General features: G+C 32.2%; 1 protein-coding gene across 1 annotated transcript in view; it reads left to right on the forward strand.

The window, feature by feature from the left end:
* LOC107439538 (uncharacterized) overlaps positions 1-19,034 on the forward strand; it is a 79,452-nt gene that overhangs the window by 15,222 nt on the left and 45,196 nt on the right. Inside the window, exons 2-9 of the mRNA XM_043041545.2 lie at positions 4,870-5,186; positions 7,019-7,175; positions 9,225-9,527; positions 11,767-12,003; positions 14,139-14,240; positions 15,377-15,646; positions 17,458-17,487; positions 18,617-18,910. Of these exons, the coding sequence (XP_042897479.2) occupies positions 4,870-5,186; positions 7,019-7,175; positions 9,225-9,527; positions 11,767-12,003; positions 14,139-14,240; positions 15,377-15,646; positions 17,458-17,487; positions 18,617-18,910 (1,710 nt within the window). The remainder of the gene's footprint in view (positions 1-4,869; positions 5,187-7,018; positions 7,176-9,224; positions 9,528-11,766; positions 12,004-14,138; positions 14,241-15,376; positions 15,647-17,457; positions 17,488-18,616; positions 18,911-19,034) is intronic.

Raw genomic sequence — 19,034 nt, forward strand, 5'->3', positions numbered from 1 at the left:
TAAAGAGGTGAGTTTTCGATTATTCTCTTAAGAGATTTGCTACCAGTTTCTTAATTTTTTTTGAGGAAGCTTGTTAGCTTAGCATAGTTCACTTCTTTAATTATTATAAAAAGCACGCATCTTTTGCAGCTCGTTAGCAAATATGAGAAAGTAATTAGAACAAAAATAAAAGTTTGTGAATATCAGTTTACACTATGCTACAACACTTAGAGTAAACGCATCGCTTGCTGTTGTAACCACCTTTTGTAACCATACATTGAGTTGCTCTATTAGATTTACCAAGAAGTTGAAGATTTTCTTTTACCAATAACCTTTCTGAATGAACATACCTCTTTTTCGTCGAATTAGGATTTTGGATCCCCGAAATATAGAGAGTAGCCGCAATCTAGATAATATGGTCCAAATAGTTAGCAAAGGGAAAAGTAAGAAAAAGTACGCATCAAAAAAGCATGCTAAGCTAGACAGAAGTAAAGTATGAGAATTGCGTAGTAATCCGAATGGAACTGCTAGAGCGATTCCGGGGTTGGCGGGCACTCGCGAGCTGTTGATAGAGCCTCCTAGTTTGCTATATTATAATTATAACCGTCGTTGAACAACCGACCCAATTTTATGGGTTTACGACTACTAATGTTCAACTCCGTAGCCTTGTAATTAAGAACCCAATCCAACAGACAAGGAAACTCCTGGATCGAATATTGGGAGAAATTTGCTTTCGTGGAAGTCTTTCTGATGGAGTTAACCAGCATTTGCGTTATATGGTGAGGAAGACCACGAGAACCTCCCACGGTTAGCCTGACGGAAAGGGGACTCTAATCCATGATCCGTCTACCACGGAGGATATTTCACGTCTGCACTGTGGTCGGTGCAAGCGTGTGGTCGGCGAATTCGTGTTAACTGGGATTCGAACCCAGTTCGCCTCATTGGAAGGCGAACGCTCTATCCCCTGAGCCATCGCGGCTTCCTAGTCTATTATAAAACTGAAAGATTTGCTACTGGACCAGAATAGTCTGGTTGGTTGGGCGTTGCGCGTATGTCCAAGAGGTCGTGAGTTCGATTCCCACCGGGTAGAAGACTACCGGTGTAGTAAATGATGACCAGTGCGCTCTAAATCTGTCGGGTCACAAAGTCCTCCAGTTCCCATAGCAAATCAATACCTCTGGGGGTACTGAATTTGATATTGATCTATGTCTGGTTCAGGTCAAAATTACGATCTGTTGATGAATGAATGGGCCCGCCCTTTGAAAGGGACTTTTACGTGTGTGGCTGAAGTCGTATTCTTAGCCATAGATGGTGTCACTGAAAAACAAGAAACGTACTCTCAACCTTAAATTTGCTTGGTTTTCAGCAAGCAGGCTTGCTGGTCTTGGCAAGTAGCATTAGAAACAACCACAGATTTGCTACTTTATAAAATAGTGAATGAGTTATAACCTATGACCTTAAAGTAAGAATTAATTAAGACATTCAGTTAATTTTTTCCTACTTATTTATGAGTTATTGACTCAATTAAAAAATATAACCATAAATTATTTTTATATTTTTATTATTACTTAAGCTCTTCACACCGTTTGGTGCAATAGGCGTCCAGCCTCCTCCATGCTCCCAGTTCTTCGGCTTGGGCTTTAATCCTTTAAATTTGAAAATTATATAATAAAAAAGAATTTAGAATTTATTCTTTATTTTTGGATCGATGTATTGAACTCGTTATGATTGCATAAATGTTGATTATCGTAAACTATAGAAACAAAAGATAGCTTTATGTAGTTTATTAAGCTAGCTTATATTTTCGATTTAATTTTATCTATTATAATGATCTCTAGTCACGTCAGTTTAAATCACATAATCAATGAATAATACTTTATAAATGATCATTTATAAAAGAATCATTCATTAAATCATAAAATCCCTTAAATATGATGGTTATATTATTACTATTCCTATTTTTACCTGGTATTGATTGAGAAAACGTTTATGCAATTATATTGTTAAAATTCACTGATTTCGGCTTAGAAATAAATAAGTATTTTCAATTATTTAAATCATATAAAATATGTATGATAATTTTGATAGAATGATATATATTTGAAAATAATAACACAACTACTTAACGGATACCGGCTCACATATACAGTGTTATACACAGATACGCACAATTTAAAGCATTTATAGACATTATTTTTAAGATAAAATAAAGTTAAAATTTTACTATAAATAAATATTTTGCGCATGTTTACGAAGCTAATTCTAATTTTATTGCTTATAAAATAATTACGGAACTATTCCGTTAATGGCGTCAGCAAAAAATTCACGAAAAGGGATTAGCAAATTCGGGACTACAAAGGCGGCCTTTTACTTCAACGATCAGTATAGAGAATGCCTGGAGGCAGCTGCACTTAACCTTAAAAAAAACAGTGTTGAGTATACCGAACAATCTTATAACGGGCAGTGACATTTAACTTTAAAAAAAAGAAGAAAAATATTATTATAAGGTAAACCAGGCAATGACACTCACACCCCTTATAATTTTTTTAAAATTTTATCACCGGCGTTGACAGACCATCCAGTGAGTTTACGACTCTCAATGATCAACGCCGTAGCCTTGTAATTTTTAACCCAACCCAGAAGACAAGGGAACTCCAGAATAAAAGCGTTGAAGCAAACCACACCTCATGGAGGTCTTTTTGATGGAACTAACCCGCATTAACGGAAAGGAAAACCACGAAAACCTCCGACTGTTATCCCAACGGCATGAGGAATCTAAATCAAAATCTGTTTACCACTGATACTAGTATTTCACGTCAATACTGTGGTCAGTGCTCTGGGTCACTTCATTATGAGGCAAATGCTCTATTCCTTGAGCCACTGCGGCTCCCAACGTCCCTTTATTAATCTTATTAAAAATAATTAACCGTGATTCTGATTTTTTGATTATTATGTTTTATGTTTAATTTGGCAAAATAAAATTTAATCATCGGCAACGGCCGCCTTTAACTAAAGAGCCCCATTTCTGATTAATTAATTTCTTGTTGAATAATAACTGACTTAAAATCGAGTTATTGATATAATTTTCGTACAGTATCGGAAAAGAGTCGTTCAAATTTCAGCAGCTAAATGACTATAATATAAATGTCGATGTTAAACCGGTTCAAATTTATGAAATAAAAGTTACAATTAACAATATAAAATGAAGTACTGAAGTCTCAAGGAAAATGTTTCATGACTTTTCCTCATAATAAAATTTTAGAGTCCGTATGAGCACACTATATGCAGAGAAGCCTAGTCTTGAAAATTATTAAAAATAGAAGTTAGTTTAGTTTTAAGTAAAAACTAAATAGTATATTTAATCATGAAATAGTTTAAAAATGAAAATATTCACGATGACATTGCATATTTTCTACCTTTTTATCACAAGTGTAATTTCAGGTGCGCATGTCACGTCTTTTTATAAGCATCTTAAATTAAGTGCATTTTTAAGAGCAGTGGTTTAACAGCATCTTATAAAGAATGTAATGCGAAAAAGAAAGAAACGGACCATCCAGAATAACTTTTGATTTTTTGATTTAGTTCGGATTTTCACGTTCTAGGACTCAATCTTAATGGCTCAAAGGGGTGACCTCAAATATGCTAATTAATACGAAGAGACGATATTTTAAGTTACGAAAACTAATACAAAAACGCACTTTCTCTGAATAAACATACCTTTTACTCAACGGATTCAGATTTCAGAACCCCAATGTTAGGGGGTAGCCGCAATCTGGGAAATATGGTCCCAATAGTTTGGTCAGAAATGCTGTCCTAAGTTTGGACCCCTTAATGTGAATTTTCTTTTTGCGTAGTTCGCTAGATCTCGAAAACTTTTTAAGTGAATTGAAATACTTTTACACATAATTATAAAATTCGTTTTTCCAAAGATAATTCCTTGCAAAAAGTAACTGTTAATAAATACTTATTATTTGTTAACATTTTACTTAAAAATAATCAAAAAATCTTGAGTTGTAAGGAAAACAATTTTTAGCATCTTTTTAAAGAATGTAATTTTACGTAGCAAAATACAAAATTTGTGCGAAATCGGTTAAATAGTTCCACAGAAATTGAATTTCAAAGAAGTCAGGCATTTAAAATTCGATTTCTCAGGAGCTATTCAGCCAATTTTGCTCAAATTTTGTTTTTTACCACGTAAAATTATATTCTTTAAAGTTATGCAGGAAATTGTATAATTTCCAATTCAGAATTTTTCCACCATTATTAAATAAAGTGATAAAAAATAATAAATATTTACTAAAAGTTATTTCTTGCATGGGATTATCTTTGCATAATCGAATTTTTAAATTGTGTATAAATTTTTTTTAAATTCGATTAAAAAGTTCTCGAGATATAGCGAAGTACACAAAAAGTAAAATTAACATTAAGGGGTCCAAACTTTGGAACGCTCTCTTGACCCAACTATTGATACCATATTTTCCAGATTGTGGATACCCCCTACATTTTCAGGTTTAGAAATCAAAACCCGTTATAAAAAAAAGTACGGTTTATTCAGAGAAAGTACGTTTTTTTAGGTGCCTGATTTCGTATCTTAAAATATCGTTTTCAGTCTGATTATTAGATCAAAAGTTAGATCAAAAAGGCCCGTTTTTCTGGCGGACTGTACAGCACCATCTATTACTCAACTTTTGAACCATTTTTTTTCTGGAGTTAAGAGAAATTCACATTGCTTCACGTTAACACTCAGATGAAATATCAGCTTGCTCTGACAAGTGTTTTTTTCCCCGTCGAAAGTGAAACTTTAAGTTCCGTAATCATCCCCTTTTTCTTGGCTTTACGTATCAAGTTATCAAATTGTTTTAGAAACAAACATGGTTCTTTCTTTTTCAGAAAGCTGCAATTCACCTTTGGGACTATCATCAGACTTGGCAGACAACCTTATCACTTCGAAAGTTGAGAAAGATTCTGCTCCTTCCGCTGGACGGTTGGGCAATGCAGAGGGTGCATGGTGCTTCACGAACGATTCAATATCCTCCGGGACAGCTGTTTTGATGATTCAGTTTTCTAAGCAACAGTTTGTCAGTGGATTTGCTTCTCAAGGGCCACCAGAAAAAATACAGCCCAAAAGTTATAATCACCTAGTAGGTTTTTCAATAGCATATAGTTTAGACTCTAACAAATGGAACGATCCTAACGATGGTTCTTTAGTAAGTAATGCATACATCTTTTGCTGATTTTAATTGAAATTTGATTATTTTTTGAAATTTTGTTTGCACAGTGAAACTTCACCTTAACAGATAATCCTCAAGGACAGACATCTTCGCAATAACTCCTTTTCAAACTCCTTGCATTCAAACGCCGCATTTCAAACTCCTTGTGAGTCATTTATGATGTACCATCTTTTTAGGGTAGACACTTTTATAACTGGACATAAATTTTTGTTTAAAAACGCTCACTCAAATCTTTACAATCCAAACCCCCATTATTCAAATAATTATTTGCTTATAATTTTTAAAAGATAAATTTGTGAGTTTTTTTTTAATGACGAAACAACGGATTAAGAAAAGAAGCAAATTTTCATTCGGATATAGGAACATAAAAAATAGTGCTAAGCTGACATTTATTTTAGGGTTTTAACTATAGTGATTGATTGCTTTATTGAGATTTCTAAATTGCATCTACCGTGTTTTTCAAAAGTTTAGTGGAGCAGATGCCTTGCACGCAGATATTGCCCCATCATTTGTGCTACGTATCTCATCAGGGTGGCATTTCATACTATAATTAGAATTATGAGCTATTTATTCAACAGTAACTCATTCATTACCTTTCAAATAATGGTTCTAATGAGATTGTTTGATTGTTAATATATGACTTAAGATGTATTGCGTTACTAACATTGAACTCTAAATGAGGAGAAAAAACGATTTTTGTTAGATTTTTGCGGTAGTTCTATTTGTTAAAATTTTTTATTATTTTTATAACCGTCGTTGAACAGCCGACCCAATTTTATGGGCATACGACTACTAATGTTCTACTCCGTAGCCTTGTAATTTTGAACCCAATCCAGAAGACAAGGGAACTCCTGGATCGAGTATTGGGAGAAATTTGCCTTCGTGGAGGATTTTTTGATGGAGCTAATCTGCATTTGCTTTACATGGAGAGGAAGATCACGAGAACCTATCACGGTTAGCCTGGCGGCAAGGGGACTCTAACCCATGATCCGTCTACCATTGAGGATATTTCACGTCAGCACTGTGGTCGGCGCAAGCCGGATGCGGAATTCGTATCCACTGGGATTCGAAGCCGGTTCGCCGAATTAGTTCGAACGCTCTACCCCCTGAGCCATTGCGGATCGTGGTAGTTGTATTCAAAAGTTCTCGATGAAGGCGAGTGTGTATCAATGCCCGATTTCCTTGTCTTTTGGGTTATGTTCAAAATTACAACGGCAAAGTGGCCCATAAATATCAACATTTATATCCACAAATCTGATTTTCATCTGCTTTACAGCACGGGTTATAAACTAAAATAAAACTTTCTGCCTAACTTAACAAAAAATTTGTCGCACATTAAAGGAGACAAAATGTTTTGCTTATTCTGATTTGAGAATTATATAATGAAACAAATATATCGATCAAGTTTTCTTTTAACTTAAAGTTTTTTAACTATTTAAACTGTTTATAAATGATAGTTTATAGAATGATATGAGTCGCCAATAGTATCCTAGGAGTCGTCAATATCACCTTCATTTCTTATAGCGACGATAATTGGCGCGGAAGCTTTTGCATATTGAAATGCAAAAAAAAAAAAAAAAAAAAAAAAAAAAAAAAAAAAAAAAAAAAAAAAAAAAAAAAAAANAAAAAAAAAAAAAAATGTGATGTAAATAATTATTTTGCTTAGCTATGTCATAATATCAAAGGCTATAGGCATGAAATTATTGAACAATAATACGTCTGTGCAATGGCGGTGAAGTGTTGTTATCCATATATTGATTGATTTCGTATTCAAAGAAATTGTATTTGACATTTTCTTCTTTTTCTAGTTTTTCAACTCAGACAAGAATGAAACAAGTGACGCAATAACCTATCACACAAACAATTTAATAGAGTTGGCACGATACGTAAAAATAAATGTCACTATGCTAGTATCAGGATCAACAAATATTTGCTTGCGTTTTGAAATTTATGGTTGTCAGACAGGTGAGTACAACAGAGGCTCAAAACAATTTTTTATTATCAGCTGTGCAATAAAGAAAATCAGTAATGAATCGGTTATAAATAAAATATAATCGGTTATAAATAATCAATAAAATCAGTTTGGTGGTAAAACAAATTTATTGCATAGTATATAATAGGAATTGCGAAAAATTGGATTATGAAAAAAAATTGCTGAAGTTTTGAATTTTAAAGTAGCAATGAAAAAATTTAAAAAAGAATTAGGAATGTGCATGAAATTTAAATAAAAAATTGCCACTTGATATATACCTAATTAAAATTAAAAAAGCGATAGCTAATATGCACAATGCTCAGAAAAAAAATAAAAAAAAATAAAAAAAACGAAACACCCTAGATAGTTTTTGGTTCAATGATTACAGTTTTACGTACTAGGACTCAAATTTAATGGTTCACGGAGTGACCTCAAATATATAAATTAACTTGTGCAGATGATATTTTAAGTTACGAAGTCAGACACGAAAGTGTACATCTTCTGAAAAAACATACCTTTTTTAACCGAATTTGAATTTTTTACCTGCAAAATATTATGTATGCGGTTGCCGCCATTTGGGAAATATAGTCTCAATAGTTTGGTCAAAACGTTTCGACATTTTAATGATAATTTTACTTGTGTATTTCGCTATATATCGAGAACTTATTGAGTGATTTAAAAACATTTTGCGCGCAATTATAAAATTCATTTATCCAAAGATGTAAAAAATAATTTTTAATAATTTTTTAATTTATTATTTTATTTATTATTTTTTAATTTTCAATCGTAATTAGTATGGTAAATTTAAAAATGGAAATTTTTATCTTAATGACGTAATCTCAATGACGCTCTACGGCCGTCTTGTTGAGTTCGATAAATGAGGAATAAACCGACTTTAGTTCCGAAATGTACGTTAAACGACGCATGAGCAGGGAAGGAAACTGGAATGCTCCTTTGCTTTAATTTTTTAAAAAAAATGTAAAACAAATTGGTGAGAGTAACCTAATAGATAGGTTCTTTTTTTTTTTTTTTTTTTTTTTTTTTTTTTTTTTTTTTTTTTNTTTTTTTTTTTGTAAATATTGAACAAGTGATTTTTTCCCCTTAGATTTGAGCGTGATTCTTGAGCTATCAAACATTTTGCTCCTTATTTTATTCTTGTAGATATTAAGCAATATGGCAATCATTACCCCAATTGGTTTACCTTTTTTTTTGGAAAATCTAAGTCTACAATAAAGTATTGGGGTTCCTATTTAATATTTTGTACTTTCCCTCACCGTCCTACTCAAAAGAATGATAGTGTGGTATTAATTTGTATATCATTGAAAACAACTCTTGGAAATATTTCGCACGTGTTCTTTTAGATTTTACAATCAAAAACCAATCTTTTTCATACTTTTAGAATACGCTGTATATTTTCTAAGGCACATAACAGCATGACGACAAGGTCTATTTTTTGCTATGTATGGATAAAACCCTAGCAACAATTATACATTGGCCCCAGTTGGGCTCAAAATTGGCTCAATATGGGTCCTGGAATGGAACAGGCACAGAGGGACCAATATTAGGTTGTCTATATTTTTTTTAATATTGGTCCTATGCAGTGTCAATATCGGCCTATATAAAGCCTATATAGGGCTTGTATTGGCTGAATAATGATTCTGAAAAATTGGGTGAATCTGTCAATTCTATATAGGGCCGATATTAGTTGTAAAGTGGCAGTAAAATATCGGGTCAATAGGACAATTCTATATAGGGTCCATATCGGAAAAAATATCGGCCCTTTGAACCCTTATTGAGCCAAGACTCGAGAATATTTGTCCAATGATTACCTAAGTTATTTTGATGCTATGGAAGAAAACAACATGAATAAAGCACCATTAAAGGAACAGAAAAGGGCAATTTGTAGTATGTCTGTAACTTCTTTTGTGCTTTATTCACATTGTTTTTCTTTATTTCCTTGAATATAGTTTAAACTTTTATTGAGCATTTTCAAAACTCTGTTACAAAAAGGTATGTGGTTAACTGGTTTCTCCAAAAAACAGATTTTCAACCTCAGTCTGCCGTACAAGCCATTACGACACCAAAAGGAAAGATTGAAGTGATCTGGAATCAGCCCTATGCCACGACTACTTTGGAGCTTGATTCTCCAGCAACAGGAGTTTTCAGACCAAACGGATATGTTGTACAGTACAGACCTTTCAACTCACAGACTTTCGCGTCAGCAGCAACGTCAGCTTTATTTCTGTCGCTCGAAGATGTCCGCCTCGGAGCTAAGTACTTCATAAAACTTCAGTGCCTTATTAGTGATTTCACCTTATCATGCGGAGAGACTGAAATAGAAGCTTGTAAGTATACTTTTATTTACTAAATCGCATTATGTTAATGTGTAAATTTTTTGCTTGTATTCAAGCAAGGAAAATAACTTAGTTAACGTATAACTCTTTGGCAGATATAAAAAAAACGAGAAAAAAAATTCCTGTTTAGAGGTATATATACTCACGAATAGTCTTAAAACCATTATCCAGCGTTCTTGGAGATGGATACAGTGATAGAATTTCGAAATTTTCATCAGATATCAGCGCTTTTATTTTCACATCGGAAAGTAAATCTTACAATAAAAACAAATTTTAATGAAGTAAATATAGCATTTTTAGCAGGAATAGGAGCTACACTAGTCAGTGAAAAAGATGCAGCATATAAAGTACTAATTTTCATCTTTCTTCTCGTTGTTTTCGAAACGAGTTTAGTAGAACTTAATAACTGATGCGTTGAAAATGTATACAAAAGAGTCATTACTTAGCGTCACAGTTTTTAAGGCTAAAAATAACGTTTCAGCTTTTTTCTGCTGTAAAGGTTACCTTCTAATAAAACAAAATAGATGTTACCAGTTGAGAGTATTAAAATTCTGTCAATGTATCCGTAACCATTAGAGCTAAATAAATATTATTAACACCATTTTTCTGAGCACAAACCTTACAATACCCTTTATTTTATTCCATTCTTCTGAATCGTAAGCTCACATGGGGGGCCACATTTTGGAAAAGTTCGCTCTGTTTTGTGTAGATAATCAGGTAGAATAAATAGAACGCATAAACGCACAAGCAGATAATCAGACACAGATACAGACAATCGTTTTGATGATACAAGAAGTACCACTATCAATGCTAAGACTAAAAATGAAGGTAAGAACAAAAATAGTAAAGTATCAATTGAGCCTACAAAAGAGCTTTAATGCGAGAAACAATTGTCCATTGATGAGACAGGGGACAAGACCAGAACAAGTATAGTAATGACTAACTGAAAGATTAGAAAAAAATTTAAAGGTAGAGTGAGAGAAGAAGATCGAACAAACTGAAAATACAAATCAAACCGACTTGTTTGAATGATTGTAAGAAAATAATGGTCAATTTTCTACGTAAAATTCGTATCGTAACAAACAATTGATTTTGTAGTATTTCTTTACTCCTAGTCCTTTTACTGAAGATGGTACTTGATATAATGCTAATATTATAGAATGTTCAGTTTATTACAATTTAGGCTCATAAGGGTAAATTTTTTACATTTTCAATTACAGCAGCAGAAATATATTGTTAATTTTTTGTTATTAAGAAATAAAAATAAAACATTACTTACTCATTTGAATCATTCAGGATTAAATAGATGATTAATTTACTTCAGAAACTCAAAAAGTTAATATGTTTGGTAATCAACCTTTCTTCATATCGTATGAATCGATTTTTCAAAAGTAAATGCACAATAGGGAGTAGAAATTTTCCTTAAGTAGGTTAATGTGTATTATATTTTAATAAATATTTTAAACTTCATTGTTTTTCTTTAGAAAACTCGCAGCTGTGTTTTCTTCGATTTCACAACAACGAACCAACTGTAACACATGAGATTTCCTTTTTAACTACTTAAATTATCTACAATCTGAAAATCAATTCAAAGCTTAGAGGTGTGATGCTTGCAGAGATAGACCTCTTTAAATTTGAATATTTTTTTCAAGGAAAATAAAAAAATTCCATTTTAAATTTAGTTATTTTTCAATACTGACTAAAAAATGAATTCTGTGGCAAAGTTTGACATCATGATAACTGAAACAGTTAAATGAGACTCTGAGATACAATATTTTAATTCTCAACTGTTGCTACGTCATTTCGTTTTGAAAATGGCATCTTTGCTTGAGAGTTTTTAAGTTACCACATACAAGAAGCAGTGGTTCTTAAAATTGATCCCTTTGTATAGGTCCCTTTGTTGTAATAGTGGTTTCTTTGTATTTCCTCGTTTCTTGAATTTTTCATGGCTGCATCAACCCAGATCAATATATCAAAAAATTAAGAAGACCCTAACTTTTTAAATATTCAAAAATCTTTGGAATAATTTAACGGGAATATTTATGTCTTACAATATTCCGGACAGGATTTTAAAGCAAAATAATCCTATGCTTCAGAAAAAAGTAATCATTACAAAAATGCAGTTATTCATTTTATTTGATACATAAAATCAAATATTTCGCAACTTAAAGTGCAATAGATACAAGTCTTATTGCCAACACACCTTCAAATTTAATGTGGTGAATTTTAGATCCGCCATGCCCCGAAGATTGGACTGGTGGTAACGAGTATCACTGTTTCTTGTACCTGAATGATGTGTCAAACTTTCTGGAAGCGAGAAGTACATGTTTGAATAATAACGTTGACGATAAATTGGGAAAATTAGGTGCCTTTGTGGATGAAGACGAAAAAAAGTTTTTAGCCGAACGAATTCTTCCAAAAGAAGTAAAACGGATTTGGTTCATTAGAGATAAATGTCAAGAAAGTGGTAAGTGAGAAATAAATCATTTTATTTCATTTTTGTTCAATTGTGACTTTAATATCCTAACACTATAGTGTCTTAGAAAATAGGCAATTTCAATATTTCTTCATATAGCGTGTTCTGTAATTCCTATATTTTTAGAATCTTTTTCGAAAAATAATTTCAAGCACTCACAAAATAGGCTGTCATTTTTAAGACTGGGCGCGAATATGAAGAAACAAAAGTAATTCGAAACATAAAACGTAAAGTTGCCAACGAAAAATAAAAAAATGTAAGTGTGAAACAAAATTAGAAAAACCTTAGTAGCTTAGAGAGAAAAAAGATGAACGACAGAAAAAAAAAGAAAAGTTCTTAATAACCTGGAATATTGTTTTATTCATATGAATGCTGATTCTCTTGTTAATGACATTAGTTTCTCTCCAGCTCTTATGCATTTACCTTGACATAATGAAATGCATTTTACCTTGATTTGCCCCTTTCGGCCATTGTGGTCAAATTATCAAGTAATAACTGTAAAACTAGTCATGAGCAATACTCTTAATTGTGATGTTGGAGATTTCATAGTAACTTAAGCAACTATAAAGTTAAAACTTAATCATAAATTTTTTGGTAACGGTGGTTGAGGAGATGAATCTTCAAAAATTCACTACAATCTTCGGAAAAATATCTTTCAGACTTATTGTTTCCGAAACTAATAAAATGAAAAGCAATAAGGTTTAAAGATTGTCTACATTCAAAATGTTAGATTTGAAGAGCATTCAAAAGGAATACCTTTAAAGTTGTTTCTAAAATTATTAGTAAAAAACTATAGCTGAGAGCAAAATTATGACAGCAGCAGGTTGATGTTACTTCGAATTATACTAACCCTTAGACGCAGAATTTTGATTAAACATATTTTTTCATACTTTTTTCATTATTTTGCATTAATTTAGGTCAAAATAAGTGAGAAATATTATATTTAGCATTTTATTAATTTATGGTCATGAAAAAACCGATGTCTTTTTTTTGCTTTAAGGGTGAAGTTATTCAAACACTGCTCACTTCCAGATAACAATTTTTCAAAATTATGCTTACTTGCAGTTAGTTAGATCTCAGAGAAACCACTGAAGTTTCTTTAATTTATGATGTAAATTGTTGATAAATTTTTGAATGTGACTGAAAAAAAATTCAAACAACATTATTTTTGGATTTCACACTTTAGTTCAAATACAATTCCAAACTATTAGACTGTTTTTTATAACTGAAAATACTAATATATATTTTTGCTTGCAATTAGAGTGCCAGAAAAAAATATAAGAAAGGGGCACTGGTGTCCCATTTGCGATTGGGAATTGATTATAAGGGCACGTAATCCACATACAATTTCAGAAGTTATTGGACCGGTCTTGTAAATTAAGAGCTGCCCATAGTAGATAAAATTGAATCCGTTCATATAAATCAAACCAATTATATTTTTCCTAAAATAATGCGTCCCTCTAACATTTTTACACAAAAATTAGTATTTTAGTTCAAAGAATGCAAGTTTTCATCTCCTGGTGCATTTATTTTAACAAAATTTTAATCCAGTGGAATTTTTTCGTCAGTATAGAACAAAATTCGCCCTTCTAATTGAAATGAAATTATATTTTTGCATATTTTTCTTAAATGTCAACTCTGAGTGGCATGACGAAGCGGTAAATATGTAGTAACGTAATTTGCACAAATAAAAGCTAAAAAAAAACTTGTTAATAGCGAAAGTGTGTGTACACATTATGCCATTAATGTCGTATTATGAAATGCCACTTTTTGTATATTTACTTCCTAAAGATAATAACAGCAAAATTAAATACATCAAGTACCGTAGAGTTTCTATTTTAGAACAATTAGAACGTAACACCGACCAAAAACACATCGTTTCAATGTCATTTTTAAGATATACACCATTTAATAATGAAAATATGATTGGCGTACTCTATAGGTACAAGCATTTTTCTCTGAATAAATTTTTTCACCATACTTTTTTGTGCAATCAGTTGCGTCTCTGCGCTATTCTGTAGTTTTAAACTTTAAATGCAAAATACTGCAATCTACTTTAAAATACTTTCAACACCGAAAAGATTTGTTTTTAATTATATAAGACATAGTAGTAAATGATTTTTCAGAGGATTGTTGTTATATTCTAATGAAAGAAGGCGAAAACATTAAGGAAATTGAATGTGCTGGAACAGAGCTCACTTCTGCTGTATGCCTGAGAGATCACAAAGGTAAACTTTTGAGTTTCCTTTAACTTTGTTTTTTCGTATTTATTACGTTTATTTTTTGTGTAGCTCACCTAATTATGACAGCTGCTTAAAAATTGAAATCAGTAAGATATCATTTAAAAAATCGCTGGAAAAATCAAACAAAAATATTCAAATAAAAATATCCCACAGATTAATAATACATTGTATCCATAATCAACTCCGGTATTAATGGTAGATAGGTACTTTATTTACATCACTCCTAGAGCTGCATAATGAGCTATTGGAGATGGTCTGGGAAACATCCCTGAATAATCCGAAGGCATGTCATCGCAATTTGATTCTCTGCAGAAAGGATCACATTTGCAAGTCGCTTCTCCAATTTAGACATAGATATAAAGGGGTAGGAAATTTTCTCCAGATCCCTGTACTCATGGTACTGCTCAGCTACCGACCACAGGACTTTCGAATCCACAGATTTTACGATCGAAACCAGTCCCCTCCTGACCGTAGTCCGATTGTCTAACCACTGGGCTACCACGGCTCTCAGTATTATTGATAAGTTTGTTTCAGGCAACATAATTTCATGAAAATTGGATAGTAATTTGATAAATTAATGAGAGTTCAATATTAAAAGAATTAACTTGTTTATAATGTGCATTAGTAAACTTTTCTTTTGGAAATTTTATGTAAGATTGTCTACACTAGCCTCCATGTCTCAACACATTTGAAAAAAAATTGTATGCATAAAACATAAAGTACATCAAAAAAGGTGAATTTTTTTCTTGCTAAAAATGCCAAAATGAGAAAAAAAAGAGAAAAGAAACTACATAACTGAAGTGTACCACTACATAACAGTTAAAATTTTAACAGCATTTATTTTATAAAAGAAATCAGGGATGTCATGAGGGTTAAGGGACTATGCTGTCAATGTGAAATACCGGGGTCCTATCCCCAACAATGGTTTGAAGATTTCTCACCTATTACCAGATTGCTTGAATAGCAACTGTGGTTGACCTTAGTACCACCATCTTGCCATTAAATTAAATTTCCTTATTTCCCTTGCCCAGCAACTGGCTGCAATCAGACAACTTCACTTGTTGTTTTTATAAAGAAACAAATAATATATCCCAGATTTTGTAAACATTGTGACTTTTTAGGTGAAGGTGCTCGTCTTTGGGTGTCCTCCGCTGAAGCATCCAATGATGGACAAGCTGTGAAAGTAGGTTGGCGTTACGAAGGCACTGGGTGGAAAACAGACAAGCTTCAAGCCAAAGTTTGGTCAAAAACTATCTCAAGAACTCTTACATTTTCTACATTAGAACCAACTTTCACCATAGATGAATTGAAACCAGGAATGCAATATTCCTTAACCTTAAAACCAGCTCCAAACATTAGAACTGAAGAATACATTCATAAATTTATCATAAGTAAGATTAATGGTGCAACACAAGAAAAGCAATGTTTTGAAAAAGTTGCTTTTATTTTTAGCATTGAAGTTGCTTTTTTATTTTATTTTATCTTTCTTTAATTTATATGCTCAATAAATGCTTTATATTTGTATTTTTCTTGAAAGTTTTCTTGAATTATGAATTTTTATTAACAAAAATTAACAATTAATAACTATTAAAATTATAAATTATAAATTTTTTATTATCATTAAAATAGGTGAAAATTTATTTTTTTCTATGTGCCATGTACCATGAATATCGATAAACAAAAGTCACACTATTGCAAATTTGCTATAATAAGCGGTGGACTGAGCTTTTAGCTGTAATCCGAAATTCATCCTCAGTAATAATCTTCATCACTTCTCTACCACCCAACCACACGTAAACTCTTCTGGTTTTGCAGAGTCTTTTCCGTCAGTTTCATTATAATAGAAAGGATTACAAACCACACTGACAAGGTCGAAGTGCAATCTGATCAAAAAGCAAGTCTCTAGTTCGGAAAATTAAACCTCTGGCTTAAGTTGTGGAAGGCGAAAACTCCACCCATATTAGCTGGGAGGGTGAAACCGTTTTGAAAAGCTTAAGGGACCCTTTGTAAACACTCAATTTTTTAGGTTTAAGAGTTTTGGATGGCTGGTCGATACGAATTCCGCATTCAGTTCACACCGACCACTGTGCTGACGTAAAATATCCTCAGTGGTAGATGGATCATGGGTTAGAATGCCCTTACCGTCAGGCTAACCGTGGGAGGATCTCGAGGTTTTCCTCTTCATGTAAAGCAAATACGTGTTAGTTCTATCAAAAACTCCTCCACGAAAGCAAATTTCTCCCAATACTTGATCCAGTTCCCTCCAGGAGTTCCCTTGTTTTCTGGATACGGCTCAAAATTACAAGGCTACGGAGTTGAACTCTAGTAGTCGCAAACCAAAACTTGAGTCGGCTGTTCACCGACGCTTATAAAGTAAAATGAAATAAAATTTCAAGAATGGGAGCCATGGTAGCTCAGGGAATAGAGTGTTCGCCTTCCAATGAGGTGAATCCCAGCGAAAGCTGGATGACACGAATTCTGCACCCGACTTGCACCGACCACAGTGCTGGCGTAAAATATTCTCAGTGGTAGACGGATCATGGTTTAGAATCCTCCTGCTTTCAGACTAACCGCGAAAGATTTTCGTAAATTTCCTCTCCATGTAACGCAAATGCGGATTAGTTCCATAAAAAAGTTCTCCACGAAGTCAAATTTCTCCCAATACTTGATCCAGATGCTCTCTTGTCTTCTGAATTACATTGACTATTAGATTATTTAATTCAAAATTACAAGGCTACGGAGTTGAACATTAATAGTCGTAAATTTAAAATTCGGTCAGCTGTTCAACGGCGGTTAAAAATAAAAAGAAAAGAAAATTCCAAGAATTATTATTATTAATCTATCTTGTAAATTTTTAGATCAAGTGGTTGTTAGTAGAAGAAGTTAGAGTTTCTTGTTTTTTCAATCTAGCATTGTATTTCATTCATATAATTTGGAATAGTAAATAATAATAAAGTTTATGTGATTTGGAATTTCTCGCATTAAAATTCAAGATCATTTCAAACTTGGGTCATAGTAAGTGTGTTTGTTTGAATTATAAGTATTAATTTGCTGTAAAGGCAATTTAAAATCAGGAAAATAGAGATAATTTAAATATTTGGATGCAGTATTTACATTCCGTTTTCCAGAGTATATTCTTTTTTCAAATTTATTGAGTATAAATTGTATAAGCTATAAATATTACCTATATTAATTTTTTTAGTTGACTTCTCAGAAGAATCAGGAAGATTTGGTGAGTGCAAAAACATTATTTTTGATACTATCTTATTTACCATAACTATTTTTAAACAAATAATAAACTATATAATAATAACCTTTTAATTATCTATTATTAATTTTAAATAATTCAGGAATTCCGATGATAAGCACTTAAGCTAGTTTTTCTGAATATTTAAATTTAAAAAAAAACTAACGTTTATAAGCATTATATTTTTTTCAAAAAAAAAGCTTTTAGAAAAAATAATTTAAAGAAAAGCCTTTTTCTTTGGAAAATATAATTGATTTACTACATGATAAAATGCGGTGATATGTATATTATTTCTTAAAGTTTATTTTCTAATACAAATTTTAATAAAAAAAATCATTTCAAAGTGCTAATCTTTATTATTTGAAAATTTTTTAAATATAAAAATCTATAAGTGAACCAAGTGCGCACTTAAATGTAGAATATTTCGAAGGGTGAAATAATTGATTTGTCTTGTGAGCAGTGCATGGATCAGCGTTAAAAAATAATTTCTATAGCATTTTAAAATAGAGAAATAGCCCATTTAGTTCGCAATATATCTTTATTATAGCAAGAGCCTGTGAACGCCAGCCCTACGTCACAGTATAAAGGTTGCACATTTTTTGACGTATGTACACGAAGGCGAGTAAGAGCGGTTGGCTATTATTAACCTTAAGTCGCTGTGACTTTTAGCGGGTAATTGGCCCAATAAACGGATGTGACGTATGGATTTGGCAGAAGTTTAGTTCTTGGTCATAGATGGCGCCACTGGAAAACAAGAACAATCATACCTCTAATGCCTAAATGGCCTACGACAACAACAGTTAGAAAATAAAAAATAGCCCATTAAAAAATAGCCAATAAAAAATAGCCTTAAAATATTCATGAGGTTAAAGAACGAAGCCAGCCTCCAAGAAACCTATCATACGATACGGTAGTTTATTATGTTAAGACTCAATAATTATTTAACGAAGTTAATAATTATTGACTCTTCCAAATTCGCCTCGATATTTTTTCCGAGTTGACAAAATATTAAAAATAGATAAATTTAATAAATCTTTAAAAATATTTTTGCTTTGTTCGAATTTTATTTTAGCAACCACATCAAAAAAATATAATTCCTAAACTTCTATTTCAGGAGCATTCTTAACTCCACTCTCAGTGTCAGTGTTCGTCATCTGGTCTGGAACTTTAAAAATCGCGTGGGAATCAGCCAAAGCTTACTCAGTTTCAGGAGATGTGAAAGATGCTTCAAAATATTCTATTTCGCATCGTTCTTCTTCTGCAGATTCCGAAGAAAGGGAGGTGACAGTGGATGATGGTTTAGAATTTTTGTTAACGCCATTAGAAATGGAGATTACATACACCTTTGAACTAAAGTGTCATTTTATGGATACTTTTTATCCTTGCGGCAGCGCAAGTGTGAAAACAGGTATGGAAAACTTCCGATTAAATATCGTACAATTATTGAAAAAAAAGATATGATTCTAAAAGTTTTATTTCCGCTTACTAAGTACAGTAAGCCCGTCTTCCAAAAAATGTATATATATATATAC

Source organism: Parasteatoda tepidariorum, chromosome 4 (assembly GCF_043381705.1).
Source record: "Parasteatoda tepidariorum isolate YZ-2023 chromosome 4, CAS_Ptep_4.0, whole genome shotgun sequence".
Lineage (NCBI taxonomy): Eukaryota > Metazoa > Arthropoda > Arachnida > Araneae > Theridiidae > Parasteatoda > Parasteatoda tepidariorum.